Source organism: Delphinapterus leucas, chromosome 21 (assembly GCF_059928025.1).
Source record: "Delphinapterus leucas isolate spDelLeu-1000000601 "Yukka" chromosome 21, BTC_Dleu_Yukka2, whole genome shotgun sequence".
Classification (NCBI taxonomy): domain Eukaryota; kingdom Metazoa; phylum Chordata; class Mammalia; order Artiodactyla; family Monodontidae; genus Delphinapterus; species Delphinapterus leucas.
This window is the reverse complement of record NC_143149.1, coordinates 29,713,057-29,736,535: the sequence shown is the minus strand read 5'-3', so window position 1 is coordinate 29,736,535 and position 23,479 is coordinate 29,713,057. Positions and strand designations below refer to the sequence as shown.

The window sequence follows — 23,479 nt, the reverse complement described above, 5'->3', positions numbered from 1 at the left end:
TCCCCTCCCCCCCCCCTTGCCAAATGAGGTGCCCACTGCCTTCATTTAAAGGCTGTCTCCTTGCAAACTGGAAACCTCGGGAGAGGGGTTTGTCCAGTCAGTTCCAATCACGAGAACCGTTGGCTCAGATGGAGCTTGAAACTCAGTGCTCCTTCCTGAGCCCACGTGTTGTATCGTGGCCAAGGCTCCTGGGATGGGTGGTGTAAAAGAAGGTGAATGTTGGTGTGAATGTGGCTGTGTTTCCCAGGCCCTGGATGTTTAGGTGCATCAAGCCTCAAGTGGGTGAGAGGGTCAAGGAGTTCGGGGAAGAGTGAACATTAGTGGTCATGAGCTTGGGCAGGGAAAGAGGTTAAAAACCATGAATGCTGGAGAGTCATATATTTGATCAACAAAGAAAGTTGAACTTAGAGCTTAGCCCCTCCTCTGTTTTCTCTACAGACGAAAACTAGCCCCTGGCTAATGGTCCCTTCACCATTTGTTTACTGATTTAGTTTTCCTCCTCCCTTCCTTCCTTCCTCTCGCCCTCCCTCCCTCCCTTCCTTCCTTTCCTCCCTGTCTCCCATTCATCCATCCATCCATCTGGCCAAATAAGACTTCCTCTTCGCTTGTTTAATACAACATACACATTCATACATAACAACTGTTTATCCTGGTCCCTTAGCTGGAAATGTCCATCCCTATCCTTTCCTGCTTTCACTGTTTGTAATTTCTACTCTTAGCTTAAGGAGTAGCTTAAGGGCCACCTCCCTCTTGAAGCCCTCCTCTGTCTCCAAATTAATCACTCCTTTCCCCCCCACCCACCCCCTTTCTGTGTAACTTTCAATCTGGCACTTACTTTCCTCTGCCTTACATTATGGAGTTTTTTGTTTGTTTGTTTGTTTTGCGGTTCGCGGGCCTCTCACTGTTGTGGCCTCTCCTGTTGTGGAGCACGGGCTCCGGATGCGCAGGCTCAGCGGCCATGGCTCACGGGCCCAGCTGCTCCGCGGCATGTGGGATCTTCCCGGACCAGGTCATGAACCCGTGTCCCCTGCATCGCCAGGCGGACTCTCAACCACTGCGCCACCAAGGAAGCCCACATTATGGAGTTTTTAACATATGGCTGTTTCCTCCACTAGAGCAAAGTTGTATGCAGTCAGAAAGAATGTTTTTATTGCTCTTTTAAAACATGGATATTTTGATATGTAATCTGGGTTCATTGTGGAAAATTTAGAAATTATAGACTTGTAAAGAGAAAAAGAAAGTCTCTGATATGCCCATCATCCAAAAATAATCACTGTTATTGGTGAATCTATTTATATAGATCTTTTTCCCTGCATTTATACAAGCATAACTTTTCAAAAATGGAATTTATATGTTATATACTGGTTTGTAACGTAAGCAGGTACTTCCTGCCATGCAGAGACGTTTCCATCATGCTTAAGTAACTATGTAGTAGTATGGGTGTGCAAAATTTATTTACCCAGTCCTTTACTGTTGGGCACTTAAGTTATTCTCAATAGTTTGCATTTAAGTGAACATACTTTTACAAATAAAATTTGCCCATGTATCCAAGGATACTTATATTCTAAAAGTTGTGATTACCTAGTACCAAATAGCCCCAGAAAGGTAATACCAGTAAAGGTCTTTAAAAATAATAATTAATAAACACTATTTATTACATTTTCACATTCCACATCCTTTACATATTTTTACCTCTACATTGATCCCATGGCCATAGGTTTTAATTTCAAAATCAGATGAGGAAACTGAGGTTCAGGGAGTTAAGTAATTTGTCTAAGGTCGTCTAGTTGATAGGCAGTGAAAGTGGGATTCAGGTTCAGGTAGGTCTGACTCCAATTTTTTTTTTCCAGTGTATTATACTATGTCCCTCTATCAAACTGGGTTTCTTCCCAAAATACAGGCAGACCAACATGTGAATTTAAACATTGCTGGGTCAGTCCCTTTTATCTCACAGGAATTAGGCTTCACCTCCCTTTTGGGGGTGGTATGTACATGTGTGTGGTTGGGGTAAGGGCAGCTGGAGACACTTGTGCATTTCTTGTGTGACATTCTTCTGCTCTTGGCTGCGAGGTTGTGCATCGGTCATAGGTCTATGAGCTGCCCTAATGAAAGTGATTCCCTAGCTTAGAATAATCAATGGAACGAAAACCCCATTGAGGCTGCCTTTTGCACAGTAGCTGAGACCTCCTACTTGGAGAAGGTCTGGGATCGGAGGGCTCTAAAGCATCAGAGGCCACACCTGAGTTTTCCTTGTAGGTCACACTTATTCTAGAATATAGTGGTATTGCCCAGACACAATAAACCACCTGGAATGTTTCTAAAGTAGTCCAACAATGTCTCATGGATGGGAATAAACATGTTAGAAGGTTCAGCAAGCCTGAAGCATTAGCATTGTTTTGAGGCTACCAGTAGATATTTATTTAAAGCGTGAAGAAAAGCAAAAAAAAACCCCACAAGCGTCCTGAAATTTTGTTTTTCTTAGTGTTTACATCTAACAAATTAATGTTTTAAACAAAAATATATATAATACGATGTGGTTGGGCTAGTCACAAAATAATTACAGGATTTTCAAAATTAATTAATTTGTGGTGTACTGTCTGAGGTGTGCCCCAGGAATAGAACACAGATTTATTGCAAGTTTTTTGGTAAATATTTTCTTCCAGTTCTGTCAGTAACTATCTGTGTGCCCTTTTGGGGAAAACACAAAAATTCTTGGAGGCCCCTCTTGACTGGGAGGCCCAGGACAAATGGCAACCCTACCCCAGCCTCACCATGGGTCAGGCCCAGCCCTGGCCAGTGTCGCTCTTACTACGCATAGGCAAATACAATAAGTGACTCATTTAAAAAACGTCATCCGGGGCTTTCCTGGTGGCGCAGTGGTTGAGAGTCCGCCTGCCGATTCAGGGGACGCGGGTTCGTGCCCCAGTCCGGGAAGATCCCACATGCCGCAGAGTGGCTAGGCCCGTGAGCCATGGCAGCTGAACCTGCGCATCCAGAGCCTGTGCTCCGTAACGGGAGAGGCCACAACAGTGAGAGGCCTGCGTACCGCAAAAAATAAAATAAAATATAAAACATCATCCAGTGACAACCTCAAATAAGGACATAAAACTCAGGTTATGAGGACATCTGACACCACAGGTGAGGGCCTCTTCCCTAAAGTGAAGGGGCAGATTGACTGTCGTTTGTGGGCTGTGATGTGTGTGCACACATATATCATGAAGGCAGAGGTGTCGTTCGTTCCTTTGTTTACCCCAGCACCTTAGAATAGTGTCTGATACATGTTAGGCACTCCATGAATACTTTTTGAAGAAATGAATGCATGCATGAACGCACAGCGAGGTAACCATCCATTTTCTTTTTTGAAAAAGATACCTACAACTAGTAAGGACCTACTGTATAGCACAGGGAACTCTACTCAGTACTCTGTAACGGCCTATCTGGGAAAAGAATCTTAAAAAGAGTGGCTATATGTATATGTTTAACAGATTCACATTGCTGTACAGCAGAAACTAACACAGCATTGTCAAGCAACTATACTACCCCCCAAAATTTTTTAAATAATAAAGGAACTAGGGAAAAAAAGATACCTACAATTTCTAGCTTTAAAAAAGGGGAAGATAGGAATGAAATCCTTTTCAATAGGAAGGTAAGGAAAGTAGGTGAGAAATAATTATTGCTACCCCACAGTGAGTCCTTTATATCACTTAATGCAGTGGTTCTCAGGTTTTCCCAGCAGGCACATCACCCAGTGGGCTTGTTAAAACCCCTTGCCGGAACTTCCCTGGTGGCGCAGTGGTTAAGAATCCGCCTGCCAGTGCAGGGGACACGGGTTCAAGCCCCGGTCTGGGAAGATCCCACATGCCACAGAGCAGCTAAGCCTGTGCACCACAACTACTGAGCCTGCGCTCTAGAGCCTGTGAGCCACAACTACTGAGCCTGTGCACTAGAGCCCGCGAGCCACAACTACTGAGCCCACGCACCACAACTGTTGAGCCTGCATGCCTAGGGCAAGTGCCCAGCAACAAGAAAAGCCACAGCAGTGAGAAGTCTGCACACCCCAATGAAGAATAGGCCCCGCTCGCTGCAGCTAAAGAAATCCCACACACAGCAAGACCCAACGCAGCCAAAAATAAATAAATTAATTAATTTTTTAAAAAACCTTTGCCACAGTCCACCCCCAGGGCTCTGGATTCTGCAGCGGGACCCGAGCTGGGTGGTTCTAACAAGTTCCCAGAGGATGCTGATACTGCCATCCAGGGACCACACTTTGAGAATCTGATATCAATTAATTGTGTATAAGGTAGGTGATGTGTGTCCATTTCACGGTTTAGGAAACTGACACAGAGAGGTCAAAATGAACACTTGCCAGGTTAAACAGCTAAAATAAATGGTGTAGCTAGAGTTCGATTCAGGTCTATTTAATATCAGTGCCTACGGCTCTAACCCCTGTACTGGGAGGTGGGGGAAACGAGGAAGTAGAAGAGGGCTGAGTCCGATTGCCGGGGTTTATTGGAGGAAGGAAGGACCAGGAGTAGAAAGTTGTCTAAAAGCTTGTCTGGAAGGAAGGAGACCCTCTTCCTGGAACGCCCTTCTTCTGTGTTGCTCGGGGCTTTAAGTCAGTTATCACCACCTTTGGAATGTGGATCAGCTCTCCCATCGTTGGAAGGGTCCTTTTGCATTCGGAAATCTCTGCCCCTTTATTATCCAACTTCAGGGTTGACTTTGGGAATTAAGGTTTATTTTCCTTCGGTTTTAGGAATTAGTTTTTAAATCTTAGAAGAGTCAGGTTCTTTGACTGACGTACTGAATGAAGGTCTCGCTTCGGCATCTAAAGCTTTCGTCCACGTTATTTGCACTCTCAAGGCTGTATTAATGCCTGAAGGGTATGCTTGGAAGACGCATTTATTTCAGAACATGTGTCCTTTCCCCACCACCCTCAGACTCCCAGTCCATTTTTAAAATTTATTTGCCTAATGAGTTCTCATGGAGTCTCTCATGAGCATCAAAAAAGGACAGTGAAATAAATCCTTCTAGAATACCTGGGCTCCCAGCTTTCTGCCAGTCACAGCCTCTGAGCTACTCCATACCCTCGGCCCTGAGGCTTCTTCTGGAACATCTCGGGCCAGAGGGAAAAGATGAAGGGAGACATGTGTTGAAGGTGCTGGTGGCCGCAGCTCTGTGGCCAAATCAGAATCCCCTCTTCTTCTTTTTTTTTAAGTATTGACTGTATTCTCCGTGCTGTGCATTACATCCTTGTGTCTTATTTATTTGTTTGTTTATTTATTTATATATATATATATTTATTTATTTATTTTTGGCCGTGTTGGGTCTTCGTTGTTGCACGTGGGCTTTTCTCCAGTTGCAGCAAGCGGGGCCCACTCTTCGTTGCGGTGCACGGGCCTCTCATTGTGGTGGCCTCTCTCTGTTGGGGAGCACGGGCTGTAGGCGCACGGGCTTCAGTAGTTGTGGCACATGGGCCCAGCAGCTGTGGCTCGCGGGCTCTAGAGCGCAGGCTCAGTAGTTGTGGTGCATGGGCTTAGTTGCTCCGCGGCACGTGGCATCCTCCTGGACCAGGGCCCGAACCTGTGTCCCCTGCACTGGCAGGCAGACTCCCAACCACTGCGCCACCAGGGAAGTCCCATGTGTCTTTTTTTTTTTTTTTTCGGCCTTACCACACGGCATGTGGGATCTTAGTTCCCTGACCAGGGATCGATCCCGCACCCCCTGCAGTGGGCCGCCAGGGGAGTCCCCTCCCCTCTTCTTAAGGAAAATTAACTTGCAGTCTCCTGCCCTCCCTCATGGCGGAGGGCCACCTGTGCTGGTGGAGGCTGGAGGGGATGTAGTGAATGGTACTCAACTCCCAAGGCCCAGCTGAAACTTGGAATGTTGGTTAGAGCTGTTGGAGTTGCCCAGAGCTTGTCCAGTCAGCCTTCCCATCTCACAGTTGAGCACACGGAGGCCGAGAGGGGAGATGATGTGGCCCGGGTCACACAGGAGTGGCAGGGCCAGTCATCCCAGTGACTTCCAGTCAGATACTCCTTCTGCTGCTCCCAGCCAGTTACAACCACCTGGGGCTCAAGCAGAGTTTGGTACTGCGTGGTTTTCACAAGGATTTCAAATGAGGCTCTCATCCCTTAGGACACCCGGAATGTGGACATTGCCCAGAGTAGGGAATCTCCCACAGGAGGCTCATTGTTTAAGATCAACCAGCTTGTCCGATCACAGGACTCCCCAGTGTAGACATTGGCCTTCCAAGCAGCCTTTGGTCCTGGTTCTCCTACCTGCTCTCTGTCTGAGTGCCATTCCATCTCAGGGAGAAATATCCCCAAACCACGCTCTTTTAGTTTCTGAAAACAGTACTAAATGCTCTACTTTCACAGTGTGTGTGAAGGAGGAGAAAGAGAAGAATGAATACGTGGTATGTCAGTGGGTCCTCTGGGCCATCACTTTCCTGCCAGTCTGTGGAACAGACCATTGGCCCCAGATTTTTAGGTTCCATGGGCCAGTCAAATTTCCCCCCCCGCCCCGATATTTTGGGTTGACAATTTATTTTGCCACGTAAGAACATCTTTAAAAAACCAACACTGTCCACTACCGGTACTTCTTTTAATTGTGGTAAAATATACATACTATACAACTCAACCATTTTTAAGTGTACAGGTCCTTGGCATTAAGTACATTCGTGTTGTGCAACCATCACCACTGTCCATCTCCAGAACTTGTCACCTTCCTGACTGAAACTCTACCTGTTAAACATGTAACTCCCCAGTCTTCTCTCCTCCAGCCCCTGGCAACCACCTTTTACACCATTTCCTTTTAAAAGGATGTCTGTTGGGACTTCCCTGGCGGTCCAGTGGTTAGGACTCTGTGCTTTCACTGCCGAGAGCCCGGGTTCGATCCCTGGTCGGGGAACTGAGATCCCACCAGCTGCATGGCGTGGCCAAAAAAATAAATAAAAGGATGTCTATCACCTTTATTCTCGTAATGTAAAAATAAGGGATGTTTCTTTAACATTGAAAAAAATAGCTCACTTTATGAAGAGTCCCTTCCTTTCTCCACTGCAGTGGGTGGTGAGCGTCCTTGCACTGGGCATGGTGACCCAGACCCACCACTGCAGCCACGGGACCAGCCAGGGAGGGAAGGTGGCACAGAGCCGGAGGGGAGCTGATAGCCCTGGTGCGTGTGCTCTCAAGCATCCACTGAGGTTTGGGGAGGGGGCAAAAGGCAAATTCTGAAACAGCTGTGGCCTCGACTAATTCATGAGCAAGTTTAGGGAGCGGCAGCGTTTTCCTACGCAGCTACTGGTGCTTCCTTCCCCAAACCAGCTCCGAGGAGCTTGGGGGAGGGGAGGCCGTCCCGAGGCCCTGGGAGGGGGCGCGGTGGGGGGAAAGCCATACATTCTTTTCTTCAAGGAACCTGACCGGACTCTAAGGTCAGCGCCCGGCGGATTGGGAGCTGCAGGGCTACCTCTTGGCTGTCCTCCTTCCCCCACTCTTAATGATCTTTCCATTACAGAACCCAGACCAGGAAGTGCCTGACAGGTCACAGCTGCAGACACATGGCTGGGAGGCCTGGGCTCTGGGCCAGTGGTGGGAGGGTCTGAGTTCCCCTTCGAGCAGCAGGACCCCTACACACACACACACACACACGCACACGCACACGCACGCACACCCCACTTCAGCTAGTTGTCCAGCTTTTCCCTGACAGCTCAGGGGAAGGTGTTCTTACTTCTGTGTTGTCACAGTTGGTGGCCGGTGGTACTTTTGCTTTGAGCTTAGGATGTGATTGTAATAAAGGCAGGAGAAGTCCCCCAGCTGAGGGTCCAGATCCCCTGTGCTTACAGCCCACACAAGTGTCCTTACTGGGCTTGCGGTTCTTTGGGGGAAGTTTTCCATCAATGAACAAGGCTCTCCAGCTTCTTTTCCCAAAATAGGAACCCCCCCGAACATGGCTCTAGAAGCTTCCTGGGCGCCCAGGGCAGTTGTAAGGCACAGCCTTAATGCTGCCCAAACAACCACTCTGATTCTATCAAGATACCCAGTTCAAAACATTTTGCGGGAAAGGTCTAGAGGCAGGAGCATGGGCTCTGCAAACACACAGACCTGGGTGGGCAGAGCCCCCTTCATTTTATCCTCTTCACCGAGGCCAGCTCCTTCCACATACAAGTTTGCTCAGGAAATGTTAATTTACCCTAAACTGTGTCCGAGGGGGGCAGTTGTCACACAGGAATTTCTGTCTCCACCGCCAGCTGTGTTGTTGGCTTTCTTCCCTGAATCTGCCAAGGCTGATTCCTCTGGTGCCAAATGTGAGCCGGTGACACAAACTTCTAGGAACCGGGAGCTGAGGCCCTCCCTTCCTGGTGGCTGCAAGGCACCTACCTTTGCTCTTTACGCTTCTTCCTGCACGTCTTAGGTGAACTTGCCCCTTCCCAGAGCAGCTCTCTCTTCCAGGTAAGGTAGAGCAGCCAAGGGTACTGGGAATCCTTTTGGGAAATGGGTGGAGGACGCATTTTTCTTTTCAGCTCTGCCCAGAGTGCGTCTGTAAACATTGGGGAGAGAGGAAGAGGGGAGATTTCTTTTAAAAACAACTCCTGGGCGCATTCCTTTGTTAATCACCTAATTACAGCCCTCTCCCCGGCCTGAAAGTGTTCTCCTCCTCGTGGTGGGAGGTATTGGGGAGGGTGGGTGTCACCCAATCCCTAGGAGGGAAGAAAGTACATGTACCGAGGAGGCAGCAGCTGGAACCCAGCACTGGGGCTTGAACCCCAGACTCCACTTTGATGCTGGGTTACCCGTCGCCACATCTTTGGGAGGGTTTGCACAGAATGCTGGGCCTCCCCTGCCCAACCACTTCCTGCGGAGCTGGTTTTGGGGGGTCTTGGGGTGGGTGCAGGGCCCTGGCTGTGGCTTTGGCCAGCACAGGCGGCTCTGCGCTAAATTACAGTGACGAGATGGGACAACACAAAAGCCCCAAAATCTTTTTTTAATAAAAACAAAACACACCTCCCAGCCCCAAGCCCCTGGGCTGCTGAATGGCGATGGCTTCCTGTCAGGATTAGCTGGGCTGCCTGGGCATGTGTGCACTGCCTTTCTCCTCAGGAAATACCTTTAGTAAGCCCTGGTGGGGTCCCCATGGCAACGCGAGAGGGGACCTGCTGACTGAGGCCATTCAGCTCCCATTGTTGCCGGGCCCCTTTGTGGGGAGCTGTATTGCAGCGTCTCTGGCAAACACAGCAGTTTGCACCGTTTTGTCAGGCTGAACGTGGAGTCTTTACATTTTAATGGGCTCTTGTGGCAGTGGCCCATTTGCATGCAAAATGCTCCTTCTTACTTCTGTCCCTTTTTCTATTAAAAACAAAAAACAAAAAAACCAAACCCTACACTCCAAATCTCCCTGGGTCAGGGGCCCGGTGAACACGGCTGGATCTGGGTGTCAGGCCCCGCTAATTGATTTGGTGTCCCCGGCTCCCCTCCCACCCATGGCCGTGCGCCCCATTTCTGCAGCTCTCCCTGCATGTCGGGGATGCCTCACATCCAGGGAATCTCACATCTGGAGGGCTTCCTCCATGGACCCTCCCACCGTTGCAGGATGACCGTTGTTCCCTGGGATTTCGGTGAGAACCCCCTCTGACCTGGCCTTGCCAGACTAAAGTAAGTTTTCAGTTCCATTTCAAAGCCAAAGTAACGTAATAAAAACCTCGGCCGAGGGCTCCCGGAGCCCCACTGGGCTGTTCTGTGTTTCTTTTAAGTTGCTTTCAAAGCCACCCCGAGTTCCTCCCCCACCCACAATTGCCCCCTCATTTATCTCTGGGGAGTTTGTGCCGAGACTGTAAACATTCCTGGACCACCAGTTCCCCATGTTACCGAAGAGGATAGCCCTTCTCTCCTAACTTTCTCAACCCAGAGACGCAAAAGCAAAAGGATTTCATAGGGATGACGGCAATGGAGAACCCCTGCCCGAGACAACACGCATGGATTTGTGGAGGGCTGGTTATTCAAGCCCTACACCCTTCCCCTTCGGAGTGCGGCATAGACACGACACCACACCTGATCTCAGAGGGTAGATGAGACATATACTTATGGACCAGCCCTCAGCCGAGCAGCTTGAATGAGTGCATGATAAAGCCATGAATTTTTTAAAAAATTTTTATTGGAGTATAGTTGATTTACAGTGTTGTGTTAGTTTCAGGTATACAGCAAAGTGAATCCGTTACACATATATCCATTCTTCTTCAGATTCTTTTCCCCATATAGGCCATTACAGAGTATTCTGTAGAGTAGAGTTCCCTGTGCTATAACGTAGGCCCTTGTTAGTTAGCTGTTTTATATATAGAAATGTGTATATGTCAATCCCAATCTCCCAATTTATCCCTCCCCCTTCCCCTCACCCCGTGGTAACCACAAGCTTATTTCCTATGTCACATTACAAAAGAGAGGAGGAACAGAGCCGCGGAAGTCTCCGGAGAGTGAGTTTTCACGTCTGGGGAAGTGGTGGAGAGATAGGAAAACAAGGTGTTTTAGGAGAAAGCAAAATAAAGGGCAGTGAGGGTATTGGCTGCAGAGGTAGAACCAGGAGAGCTGGGTGGGAGGAGGTAGCTGAGAGACCCCCAGGTCCTGGAGGAGGGGGACACAAACTGCGCTCTCGGGGGGGCCTGAGGGGATGGGATGCAGAGGGCCAGGAGTGCGACACTCAGGATGTGTAATCAGGAGAGCTGGCCCGAGGGAAGGGGTGGCCAGCCTCTTTGCCTAACGTTCTGGATCATCTCAGTGGATCAGGCAGGGGTCATCGGAGGGCATCAGTTCAGCTGTAAGCTGCGCTCGAGAGGGAGAGGTTGGGACCAGAGAAGGTGTCAGAGATTGAGCCAGGGACCCAGGCAGGAGGGAGGGGTCGTGCCGCGTACCTGTGGCCAAGGCAGAGCTGTAGGTACCTCCCGATGCCACGTGTGCTGGGTGAAGGGCCCAGGACCCAGCAGACCCAGCACCTAGAGCCAGCGCTGAGCCCTGTTTTGTGACTTTGGGAGAAGTCTCTCTGCCTCCACTGTCTTGTGTCTAAATGGAATAAATGCAAATGAACATGAACGTGGATGAATGCGCCTTGTAAAGTATCAGGTGCCATACCGAAATAGGGCATGACTGTTGGTCCTGGTCTGCCACTGTCCCAGTGCCACCGCACCCACTCCACAATTTCCTCATCCGCCACGTGTGCACAGTCACACCTCCTCAACTTTGAGTAGCTCAGCATGGCTGGGAAAGTACATTTGTAAGTAAGAAAACAGAGTTATAAAGCAGTAATTTTGGGGCAGATGAAAAGGGAAGGATGAGGCCAAAGTAACCAACTGCAGAATCCCCTGTGAGAAGGTAGGAGACATGGGCGCCATCAGACAGGACCCTGGGGCCGACCAGAAAGCGTTTCCGTTGTCTTCTGGAAGTCAAGGATTGCAAAGACAGTGAAAATAAGGGCTGCCTTTCAAAGCGGTAGACCTGGGCTCTGGATGTGTGAGGATTGTGGAGAGCCAGGCCACCTGGGTGCGAATCCCTGCTCAGCCACTTAACTGACTAGGTGGGCCGCCTTGGACACATCCTGAACCTCCAGGTGCCTCAGGGTCCCCTCTGTAAAATGAGGATGATAGTACCCACTCCACAGGGTTGTGGAGCAGCTGTCAGTTTCTATACCCACAGGGTAGAGATAAGAGTCGTTATCGGGCTTCCCTGGTGGCGCAGTGGTTGAGAGTCCGCCTGCCGATGCAGGGGACACAGGTTCGTGCCCCGGTCCGGGAAGATCCCACATGCCGCGGAGCGGCTGGGCCCGTGAGCCATGGCCGCTGAGCCTGCACATCCGGAGCCTGTGCTCCGCAACGGGAGAGGCCACAACAGTGAGAGGCCCGCGTGCCACAAAAAAAAAAAAAAAAAAAAAAAAAAAGAGTGGTTATCAACCTCATAGGGTTGCTGTGAGGGTTCAGTGATAGTGTGTGTTAAAAGTGTTCGCAGGATGTGGGGTGTATATAGTAAGCATACTGCCCGTTTTGGTGTTACTGTTTTCAGAGTTGTTTAAGGATCCCAAGATAATATATGGGGAGGCGCGTGGTCAGTTGCAAAGCGCTATGCAAGTATGTTGTTATTCCTTCCTGGGTTCGTGCAAAGTTGTGAGGCTCGGGGATGGATGACTTCCAGACCGAACTGGTTCTTATGGGACCAGGGCTGGTGAAATGGTATTTCAGTAATACGTTTTCAGGCATATTCGTCCTTGTGACATGAAAGGCCTGCATTCACAGTCTCTGCAGAGAAATGTGTTCCCTGGGACTTCTTGAGTGGTTCTGTTCTATCCCCCACCTTATAAGTTGAAATCACCTTGGGGGCTGTTTTCTACTATGTTTTCTTTTGTTCCAAGCAGGCCATGCATCTGACCTCATCTCCCATCCCCTTCATCCCGAGGCACAGCACTGCTCATAAGCACCTCATCCTTTTCTGCTCCCCCCAAAGTTTCGCTCCCTTTCCCTACCGTCATGTTCCCCTGTGCTGTGAACATCGCCGTCTGCCCTGACCACCAGTACTTGAGTTCTGAAACCTCAGAGCCTGTGCTGGATCACCTGTCCTGGGCTCTCTCACCTGTCCCGTTGCCTCGTGTTGTATGATCAAGTATCGCATAAATCTTATCACCCTGGTTAGCACAAGGTTAACCAGCCCTTCTGCTGCTTAGTTTAATCCTTTACATCTCTTTGCCCAGTAACAGGGGCTCACAGAGACACCTAGTGATAGCCATTCTGGAGAAAGCCTCTGTCTTCTTGGATTTTTTGGAAACTGGGGTTTCATCTTCTAATGACAACGTTTGGATGGATTGGAGCCTCCTCAAGGCCATTCCCTACCCTACACGGTGCCCATGGCTGGCAGAAGACTCAGAGTTTAGAATCAAGAACTTGGATCTGATCTGATGAACCCAGGGCAGAACTGCCTGCTAGATGACAGTGGCAGATTTCTGCCAGTCCTGCCATAAGCCAAATGCTACATCCTGTTGGCTTGTTGGGAATTACAAAGCCCTGGTATTTTGGAGGAAAGTAGGAAGGGAGAGGGACACAGTAGGGCCCCGTTAACGTTAATCATGTTCCTAGACTTGAGAGCACTGCCCCTCACCTCTAGCTGCTTCCTTGAGGATTACTAAAAAGTCTGGGTCCCGTATCTGCTCCTAATTCCCCCTGGAGGATGGAGGGGCTCCATCAGAGAAGCAGGACGGGGTTGAATCCCTTTCCCTCCCACTAAAGGGGGTACCAGGTCCAGCCTGCACAGCCTTCCACAGTCCACCTGCCAGCTGCACCATCCCAGGAGCTGCCCAGGACTACAGTGCTCCTGAACCCCAGATTCAGGCAGCTATGCAGGAGGCTTTGTCCTCTCCTTGTCTTCTGGAGAGATGGCCAAGTTGTTGACGGCCTTAATCCTCTAAGGGTGTGCAAGTTCAGCCCTAACCCTAAGCCTAACCATCTAGCTCCCGGTGGTGATGGTAGTGACTGATGTGGGCGTGGAAGCATGATACACCGTTTTCCCACAGTGCACTCCAAGCGCATTGCACCCAGAGCCTGGTCACCACGGAATCCAGATACCACATGTCCTCCAGCCTCTGTTCCCCATCCCTCAGGAAGCGCGGGACACATAAAGCACGTGTGTGGGTTTGCCGTCTCCCTCAGCATCCCCATTCCAATTCATCACGTGCTCCAAGAGTTGGAATGTCTTTTCAAGTTGCTGAGCAATAAACTGCTTTCTCTTCTTCATCGTTCACGGCCAGCCCAGTAAAGCTGTCAGTTGGCTCCTTTCTTGACTGCTAACAACACATAGAGCCCTGGTCCATGGGTCTCGGCCAGAGAAAGGCCAGCTCAGTAGAGATGGAGCCACAGATACAAGGGCCTTTCCAATGAGGGCATAAATGGGGGACCCTGGAAAGACCAAAAGAGAATGGAGAGTAGTGACGTGATTGTCGCAGGCGGCCGGTGAACAGTGATGTCCTTCATCAGCCACCTTACAGAGGACTCTCCAAGGTCGGGGCTGCTACTCCAGGGGGTGACGTAGAGGGGCAGGGCCCGGTAAACCAGCAAGCAGTCCATTACCGTTCCATCACCTCCTAAAAGAAAGCGGTGTTTACCTGCTTTGTAAGTGGAGACTTTGACACACGTCCGAGAGCACTATTAGCCATGAAGAAAATCACCCAAGAGCCGTCAGCTGGTTTTTGGTTCTTCCAAAAATCAGTCTGTGCCAGACGCGAGCTTCAGTTCAAGGCCTACTGAGTATTTTCTGAGTTTCTGACGTGGTTAGGCACTGTGGGAAAACTATGACAGGCAATTCTGCCCTGAGTTGCTGGCTGTTTCTTAGGCGAGACATGGACCCTTTTGACAGTTAGGAAATAGTGCGCCCAAATTTCCATCAACCGATGAATGGATTAATAAAACGTGGTACATCCACTCAACGGAATATTATTTGGCCGTTACAAGGAATGAAGTACTGAGACATGATACAACATGGAAGAACCATGAAAACATGCTCAAAGAAAGAAGGAGGACACAAAAGACTGTATATTGTACAGATCCATTGATATGAACTATCGAGTGTAGGCACATCTATACAGACAAAGCAGATCAGTGGTTGCCTAGACTGGGGGAGGGGGAGAGGACAGGGAGTGACTCCTAATGGGTACAGGGTTTCTCTTGGGGGCGATGCAAATGTTCTAAAGTCAGATGGTGGCGATTGCTGCATAATTCGGTGAATGTGCTGAAAAGCATTGAATGATACACTCTAAATGGGCGAATTTATGTGAATAAGTAATAATTTATGGCATGTGCATTGTCATCTCAATAAACTTGTTTGAAAAAGCAACAGTGCAACACGGTACGGAACTGAGTGTGCATCTTTGTGGTTCAGACGGTTACTGTTGTACAGAAAATGAGGGTAGAGACCACTCGTGCCAGCAGAAGGCTTCCTGGGTGTCTCGGATGGTACACTTTGAGTAGGTGGGTAGGAGGGCTCTAGAGAGATGCCCGACAGTCTTGAGCAGAAGTAAGCTTCATTGTGGGGCAGAAGTAAGGCAGTTCGTGCAGGAAACATTCAGACTTGGAGCAAAAAGTGGGGACGAGGTCGCATGTGGAGGTGGGAACAGACTGTGACGAGTGTTGAATGCCAAGCACGGGGTTAGAATACATCCTCTACACAGCACAGGATATCGATCAGGAGAATGAATGGGACTAGCTCACCAGGGCCTGGAACATCATGGGGAGCTTTACCTCCAGCAGCAGGGACAAGAAAGCTGGCTCTTGAGGCTTTAATGGACCACGTACAAGAGTTTTGTTCGCACGTCCTGGCTGGAATGAGTGGGAAGTTTAGGATCCAAGCTAGAATCAGCCAGAGCTTGGTCTCAGCAGGACCAGTCTCCATTTGCTGCTTTCTCCTGGGGAAACGCCGGTGTGCTCCTTGCTACCTTTTTGTTTCTGGGACCTGTCAAAATAGGCTGTGATGCCAGAGGCTAAGAATTTGAGTTTACCGGAGTTTACTGTTTGACCAACGGCTGGTACAGATCACGAGCTGCAAAATATTTAATCAGTGAGGTCATTGCAGGGAAATAAGATTTGATCCACAGGAGCGTCTTCTGTTCTCCTTAAGGGTCAAGTCTGAACGGCTTTTCTTCTGCCTTCTTTTGGCAAAACCACAAACCATTAAAAATGGAAAGAATAACTTTTTTTTTAAGACCCACAAAAGCTTATATTTAATGAGCTGTGTGGTCTGCTCACCTTTGGTGACGTTCCTCTTGACGTGACTCACAGAAATAAATGAGTGCGGGCCTAGTGGTTTTCAAAGCCTTTTAAAGCAGCACGCCCTTTCTGATGACTCCATGTTTGCCCAATATTTAAGACAGAGCCCTTGGGTCGAAGGGTGCCGGGGCCTGCAGCCTTGGCCTCTGAGCCTTATCCGAGGCCCCTCTGAGCAAAACTACTGTTAGTCCTTGGCTCCCAGGACACTCATTTCTTCATTGGTGAGGTTTCTAGAAGAAACCTGTTTGGGACTTCAGAAAGAGTTTTTTAAAATGAGGTGGTGAAGGAGAAGAGGGAGTTTGGAAGGGAATTTGATGAAGAAACAGTGCATCATTGTTACGTCATTCAGCGTGCATTTATTGCCAGCTGTCATGTGCCAGGGCCCTACCGGGTGCTGGGATTTGAAGGTAAATGTGACACGTCCCCACACTCACAACCCAGTCGAGAAAGGGGACTTTCCTTCAGTGTGACAAGTGAGAAGGGAGAGCACCTGACCCAGAGTGGAGTCAGAAAGGGCTTTGAGGGACTTCCTTGGTGGTCCAGTGGTTAAGACTCTGAGCTTCCAATGCAGGGGGTGCGGGTTCAGTCCCTGGTCGGGGAACTAAGATCCCACGTGGCAGCGTGGCCAAAACAACAAACAAACAAACAAAAAAGAGAGGAAGGGTTTGAGGCAGTTTCCAGCCAGGCTGAGAACCGGAGGGTGTGTGGACGGAGCCAGGCAGAGATGCAAGGCCCAGCAGGGCAGTAGGGCCAGGTGCCTTTCAGAGCCTCGCGCATCAGGGGCCTGCAGGGCAGGGGGCCCCCTGGCGAGCCTCTGGTGATGAACCCATGGTGAGAAAGAAGGAAGGTTCCAAAAGGCAGCAGAAACTAGTCAGGTGGTAGACGGGAACTGCAGCAGATGTGTTCTTCTGGTGGGCGATGGACAGTGGACAGAAGATGCCGAGAGCAGGCTTGCACGTCCCAAGAGGAACTAGGAGCTGCGTTTCCCCCTTGTTAGTGCAGAGGGGTCCGCCTGGGATGGTGGCCTCTTTCTGTGTCCGGCCTCAGGCCTTCTTGTTAGCGTGAGTGCAGTGTTGCTGGTGGAGAGGGATGGGTGTGCGGATCCCCAGACTCTGGGGAAGGAGAGGTGAGGGGAAGTAGATGTGTGTGCCCGTGTGTCGGTGGGGGGCAGGGGAGAGGAAGGTGGGGGGCTGGAGAGGGGGAGCCCTGCAGTGGGACGAGGAGAAAGGAGCTTTGTGTGCAATGGCTTTTGCTGCCAGAGCAAGTGTGGGTTTTGTGGCAGCTGCCGGCCTCCGTTCCTAATATAGTCAAAAGGTCCGAATCCTCTGGCCCAACACCTGTTAGCTAGAGGCTCCCCTGAGCTGACCTTCTCTTGAGCTGTCTCTCCCACATATGCACCCTGTGTATCAGACCCATTGCGGGGCTCAGACCCCCCAGTGCTGAATCACTTGAACCCAGACACCCCCCATGACAAACTGCCCCCCACGTGGATCGGGGCTGCTAGGTTTGTGGCAGGGGGGCTTGTTCAACGGTTCCGAGGGAAAGGGGTAAGGCTGCCCCAGCCAGAAGCAAACGGGGTGTTCCTCCGGGAAGCGGCCACTCTTGGCAAAGAGCTGAGTGTGTGGGGAGGGGACACTCTGGACGCACAGGGGTCCTGGGAAGGGCCGGCTGTCCCCCTAGGATGGAGAGAAATGAACCCTGAACCGCTTAATGCTGCTGCAGCTGCTTCCTAACTTTGCCTCTTTCTTCCTTTGCCCTCTGGAGGAGTGGGGTGGAGAAGAAGCGATGGGGGTGCCCAGGTAGCCAGCCGTCTCCCGACTGACCCGTCTTCCCATTCCCCCCTCCCCAGCTCCGTAGCCCCTGGGATGCTGCAACTCAGTGCGGCTGGCATAATGCCCTTTGTCTTTCCCCCCCTCCCCCCCACCCCGCTTCCTCTTCCCGGCCCCTGTGGCGGCAGCAGCCCAGCCCTGGGGAGCCCCCGTGGAAGTGGAGTCCCTCCTGGTCCACCCCGGTGACCTGCTGCAGCTCCGCTGTCGGCTGCGGGACGATGTTCAGAGCATCAACTGGCTGCGGGACGGGGTGCAGCTGGTGGAAAGCAACCGCACCCGCATCACGGGGGAGGAGGTGGAGGTGCGGGATTCCGTGCCCGCCGACTCCGGCCTCTACGCCTGCGTGACCAGCAGCCCCTCGGGCAGCGATACCACCTACTTCTCCGTCAACGTCTCAGGTTGGTAGCAAAGCCCGCCCTCCCCCTCCCTCAGACCCCCTGCCCTCCAACCCTGTCTGCTGGTTTCGGGGGGAGGCAGGCCCTCTGCCCGGCTGTGATCTGCCCCTACTCTGCTGCAGAAGCTGCTGCCCACTAACATCGCTCCCTGCCCGCCGCGTGGCTTAGCTCTCAGGGGTGACCCGTGGTGCCGGCCTCAGGCCAGAGAGCAGGGGCTTCCGGGACCTACCTCGGAGGTGATTGCTGACACATCGGGGGCAGTGAGACACTGTGATTTCTCCACCCCAGCTTGCCCAGTCCTCCGGGTGCTACGAGGGCCGAGGCAACTTCCACCCTCTCATTCCCTGGCCATTTGGACTTGGTACTTGGCTTAGTAATTAGCACCCCCGCATACGTGGTGAGGTCCCCGGGTGATGGGGGATGATCCAGGTGCGCCGCCGTATCCACGGCTTGACGGAAAACATCTGTCCTCCGGCTTCCAGAGCTGTTAGGGCAGCCAGGGAACCCTAGGGCTCTGTGACTTTGGGGATCTGCCACTTGTAGGATGCGACTTGTACAAAACCTTAGGATTAAATAAGGTAGAGCTGAAATCGTCTTTATGCCGTTTGTGCGTCCCCGGGTGCGGGCCTGGCATCTCCTCCCCTGGGCATCATCTAGAACCTGCCCCTAACTGAGGGACTTGCCTCCTTTTTTTCCCTCCAGACCCCCAAAAGCACTAGAAAGGACTGGAAAAAGATCTGGCATGAACCCTGATTGGTGACCACATGCTAAAAGGGGTGGATACTTGTTGGGGACAGGTGTTGGCAGCTGCGGACTGTGTTGTGGGCTCCCTGTCTGCTCTGGTTAAGAAGGGCAGCTCCCAGACCTCAGCAGATGCGTGCTAGGAAAAATCCAACTCCACGTCGTTCAGCCCATGGCTTCGGAAATGGCTTCTGGCCGCAGTGCCTAGATCTGGGTTTCCAAAGGAGGACACAGGTTCCCTGGCTGCTAGTTCTGAGACCCTGCGCATCCAGGCGATGCTGAGTTGAGTGAGCCTCTGAATGCAGGGTGGAGTTAAATTGAAGAGAGCCCACCTGCCCGACATGGAGCTGCCCAGTGTAAAGGCTTCTTCTGGGCAGAGGAGGGCAGGGCGTTGGGGTCGGTGGAGGAGGGCGACACGCATAGAGCATGCAGTTCTTAAATAAACCGTGTCTCTCCCTCCGAGGGACAGGCACTAAGGGAGGAGTGGGACCGGGGGACAGTATGGGGAGGGGTAGCTGCGGTCATCTATAACTGGGCTGGCCTTTGTGTTCTTTGGGTGGCTGTTGATTGGATGGGAATCTCGCCAGCCCCTGTTCCCTTGGAGGGACGTCAGTACCCCCTTCTCCTTCCCGTAGATGCTCTCCCCTCCTCGGAGGACGATGATGACGATGATGACTCCTCTTCAGAGGAGAAAGAGACAGATAACACCAAACCAAACCGTATGCGTGAGACACTGTTTCCTACCTTACTGCCCTTTGGGCCTGGGTGTTGGGTTTGAACGGGAAGAGGGGCGCTCGGGTGATTGTCTGGAGAAGGGGAGGAGGGGGCATGTGGGGTCACAGTGCTTGGCCCTGGGATCCCTCGGGGGTCCGGATCAGTGCAGGCGTCATCCACAGGTGGTGGGCGGGTGGGCGGGAGGGCGGAGGCCCTCGCTCCTGAGCCTGACCAGGCCCTGCCCGTCTCTCTCTCTGTCTCTCTCTCGGCTTTCCCCGGGCAGCCGTGGCTCCCTACTGGACGTCGCCAGAAAAGATGGAAAAGAAACTGCACGCAGTGCCAGCTGCCAAGACAGTGAAGTTCAAATGCCCTTCCAGTGGGACCCCTAACCCCACGCTGCGCTGGCTGAAAAATGGCAAAGAATTCAAGCCTGACCACAGGATCGGAGGCTACAAGGTACCTGTGTTTATATGAAAGTTAGAAGCAGGGGAACAGGAGCCGCTGCTTAGAAAAATCCTTCTTTATATTCTTTAATTGTGTTAAATAACGCTTTCTATCTATAAAATTAAAAATTTTTCAAATACAAAAGAGTGTATATAAAGTTAAAACTTTTCAGTCTTTTTTTCTGTGTATACATACGGTTTTTACTTGGATGATCACGTCTGTATAATTTCTTGTCAGTTGTTAACATTATGAGTCTTTTGTCATGTGTTTGAAAGATAATTTTTCATGGCTTTATAATATCCCGGTTTTAAAACGTTCCATAATTTAATGAACTATTTTGCAATGCTAGTTATTTTCCAGTTTTTCACTGCTATAAATAATGTTGCGGTGAATATCTTTGTGCTTAAGTCTATGTCAGCATTTTAAAATATTCTTCTTTAGGACAGATTGAGGGAAGTTACTAGATCAAAGTGTAAGCATTTTTTAAGCCCTTGATGCACGCTACCCAATTACCTTTTTTTCCTGATAATTAGGTAATTTTATCCATTCATTCATGTATTCATTTATTACATGAACATTTCTCGAACACGTCTTTCCAGAAAATGTACTAGGCAACAGAGTTCAAAGTACAATGGGAAGACATAAAATTTTACTGTGATATTTGCTCTAATGGAGGATGATGTAATCAGTTGGGGTGCGATTTTATTTTTTATTTTATTGTGTAACAGCTACTTTCTTGAAGAGAAAATGAACTTTCCCTCCCATAGCGGAGTATGAGAATGACAAGCTCACTCTACCTTTGCCAACAAATTTGATAGATGAGAGTATCGCATTGTTCTCTGTGGGCTCTTTTGCTTAGTAACGAACTTAGAATTTTCATGTGTTCATAAGTGATTTCCATTTCCTGTTGTGGGAATTGTTTATCCGTGTCCTTTGCCCATTTACAATTCCAGGAAGAACATCTTCATCTAATCCCTCCTTTAAAGTCTCTGATCATCCTTATCGTTCCTGTTTCTCTTCCATTTCACTTAGCTGCTCTTTTCTCATTATTCTTGTATAAGAAAAGCAAAGGAGATCAGAAAAAATATGGAAACTGTTTAAATTAATTCACCCAACACTTGCTGTATGCAAGGCTCTGTGCTCTGAGTCTCATGAGGCAGTATCCTGCCCATACAGAATTCTGTCTAATAAGATGGCAGATATCCGTGGGCACTGCACCTGCAAGGTACAGAGGGACGGAGAGAACAGGTTTGGCCGGAGATGGGGCTGGAGGAGATGGACTTTGAAATGAGATGTCAAGGGCAGGCAGGGCTGGACTCGTAGCGGGGAGCTGTTCTGGCACAAGAACAGGGTGGACAGGGGTGCAGGGTTGGGGAAGTTCCCAGTATATTTGGGAGGGTGCAAAAGGCACATTTGTACAGATCACGATGGCCTTGGCCTTTGTGGGGAGACTTTCTGGGTCCTCACACCCGTCTGCCTGATGCCTTCTTGCAGAGTATAAATGGGCTGGGGTCACTGTGCAGCCGGGCTGCGTCCTCCGTGCTCTGATTGGAGGGTAAGCGCCTCGGGGCAACAGCACCGCCTCTTCCTCCAGACCCGCAGTAGAACCCTTTGGCATGTTTCCGCTCAGGTCCGTTATGCCACCTGGAGCATCATAATGGACTCCGTGGTGCCTTCTGATAAGGGCAACTACACCTGCGTCGTGGAGAACGAGTATGGCAGCATCAACCACACCTACCAGCTTGATGTCGTGGGTAAGAAGGGACAGGAGTAGGAGCTTAGAGTAAAGAGCAGGGACGCTGAGAAAACAGCCTGGAGCCAGGTTTACTTAGGGTTGGAGTCCGGATGGTGTGGCATTTATTAGCTCTGTCACCTGCCTCTTTCCTTACCTGTAAATAGAGGTGGGAGGATGAGCCCTACCACAGACTCATTGTAAAGTGACAGGTGCTGTTGGTAGTCCCTTCTGCAGCAGGTGACTGGAGTAGTGGTGGTAAATTTAGCTTAATAGTAGCTATCACTCCCTGGATGCCAGCGGTCTGCTGGGTGCAGTAACTACACCACGGGCAATTCTCCTGGCACCCCTGCAAGAGAGGCACTGTTGGGCTTCCCAGGTGGCGCAGTGGTTGGGAGTCCGCCTGCCGATGCAGGGGACACGGGTTCGTGCCCCGGTCCGGGAAGATCCCACATGCCGCGGAGCGGCTGGGCCCGTTAGCCATGGCCACTGAGCCTGTGCGTCCGGAGCCTGTGCTCCGCAACGGGAGAGGCCACAGCAGTGAGAGGCCCGCGTACCGAAGAAAAAAAAAAAAAAAAAAAAAGAGGCGCTGTTGTTCCCAGTGTACGGAAGAGCAGACTGAGAGGCTCAGAGAGGACAGGCCCCAGGTGAATGCAGACTCCAGGCATTGCATGAGACACTAGGAAAATGTCACGCCTCTGGGTGCTGTGACTGCAGCCTCTTCCTTCTAGAGGTTCTGAGTCTCATTCTCTAGCAACCTTAAGGTAAAGAGTTTCCCAGCCAGCATTCTGCTTCGGCTTTGAGGCTATGGTCTTGTAAAAAGAAGCTTCCGGTCCGGGAGGTCTGGGGTTGGGTCTGAGGTTCGATGTTTCTCACAAGCCGGTGATGCTGCCGCTGCTGCCCTTGGACCACACTTTGAACAGCAAGCGTCTAAGTGACTGTGGTTTTAGCTAAGGACGGGTAGGCTGGGCTGAGGTCCCGGAGTGCTTCTCTTTGGTGGCCTTTGGGGTGCCCTCTGTCAGCACCTCAGCCAGGAGCAGCCGTGGCAGAGCCTGACGAGCCTCTCCCCTCCCTCCCTCCACAGAGCGGTCCCCTCACCGGCCCATCCTGCAGGCAGGGTTGCCAGCCAACAAGACAGTGGCCCTGGGCAGCAATGTGGAGTTCATGTGTAAGGTGTACAGCGACCCGCAGCCCCATATCCAGTGGCTAAAGCACATCGAGGTGAATGGGAGTAAGATTGGTCCGGACAACCTGCCTTATGTCCAGATCTTGAAGGTAATCCCTGGCCCCAGTCTCCGTGGGCTGGGCTCTGAGAAAGAGGCCTGTATCTCCCGGGGCCCAGGTTGCTGTGGTCAGGCTCAGTGCCCACGATGGGGCCCCATCCCTTCTCTTTGGATACAGGCTCCATCTTCAATGGGGACCCAGCCACATTCCGCAGGACCAGTGGCAGGTCACGGGTGGAGGCGTGAGGGGCACAGAAGGCTGGGGGTGGGCATTGCTGGTTTCTAAAGAGCATCAACAGTGACTGTGCCCAAGCTTTCGGGTCAGCTACTCCAGGAAGGCGTTGGCATTCCTGCTTTTCCATTGCCCATGACCACAGCCTTTCTAGGCAGCATCACCCAGTCTCTGCCCTGGTTCCCAAGTCACATTCTTTCTGGCACGTGGGCTGAATGACAGGCACGGCTTAGGTAGGGTTGGAAGAGCAAAGGCCACAGGTCAGTCCTCAGCGGTTTCAGGAGTAATTGGCATTTTCTTCCTTTTTCCTCCCACCCCCAGACTTTGATTGTCCCTGAATGCTCCATTAATCCAGGGAAGCTAATTGCCTAATTCTCCAGTGGAT

At 50.9% G+C, this 23,479-nt stretch overlaps 1 protein-coding gene across 3 annotated transcripts in view; it reads left to right on the top strand.

The window, feature by feature from the left end:
• The window catches only part of FGFR1 (fibroblast growth factor receptor 1), a 48,421-nt gene that overhangs the window by 15,257 nt on the left and 9,685 nt on the right, over positions 1-23,479 (top strand). Inside the window, exons 3-7 of one of the 3 annotated variants that reach the window (XM_022571242.2) lie at positions 17,745-18,011; positions 19,385-19,474; positions 19,747-19,919; positions 21,538-21,661; positions 22,724-22,914. In XM_022571242.2, coding sequence (XP_022426950.1) covers positions 17,745-18,011; positions 19,385-19,474; positions 19,747-19,919; positions 21,538-21,661; positions 22,724-22,914 — 845 coding nt within the window. The remainder of the gene's footprint in view (positions 1-17,744; positions 18,012-19,384; positions 19,475-19,746; positions 19,920-21,537; positions 21,662-22,723; positions 22,915-23,479) is intronic. The other 2 variants (XM_022571250.2, XM_022571249.2) reach the window with 2 other exon arrangements.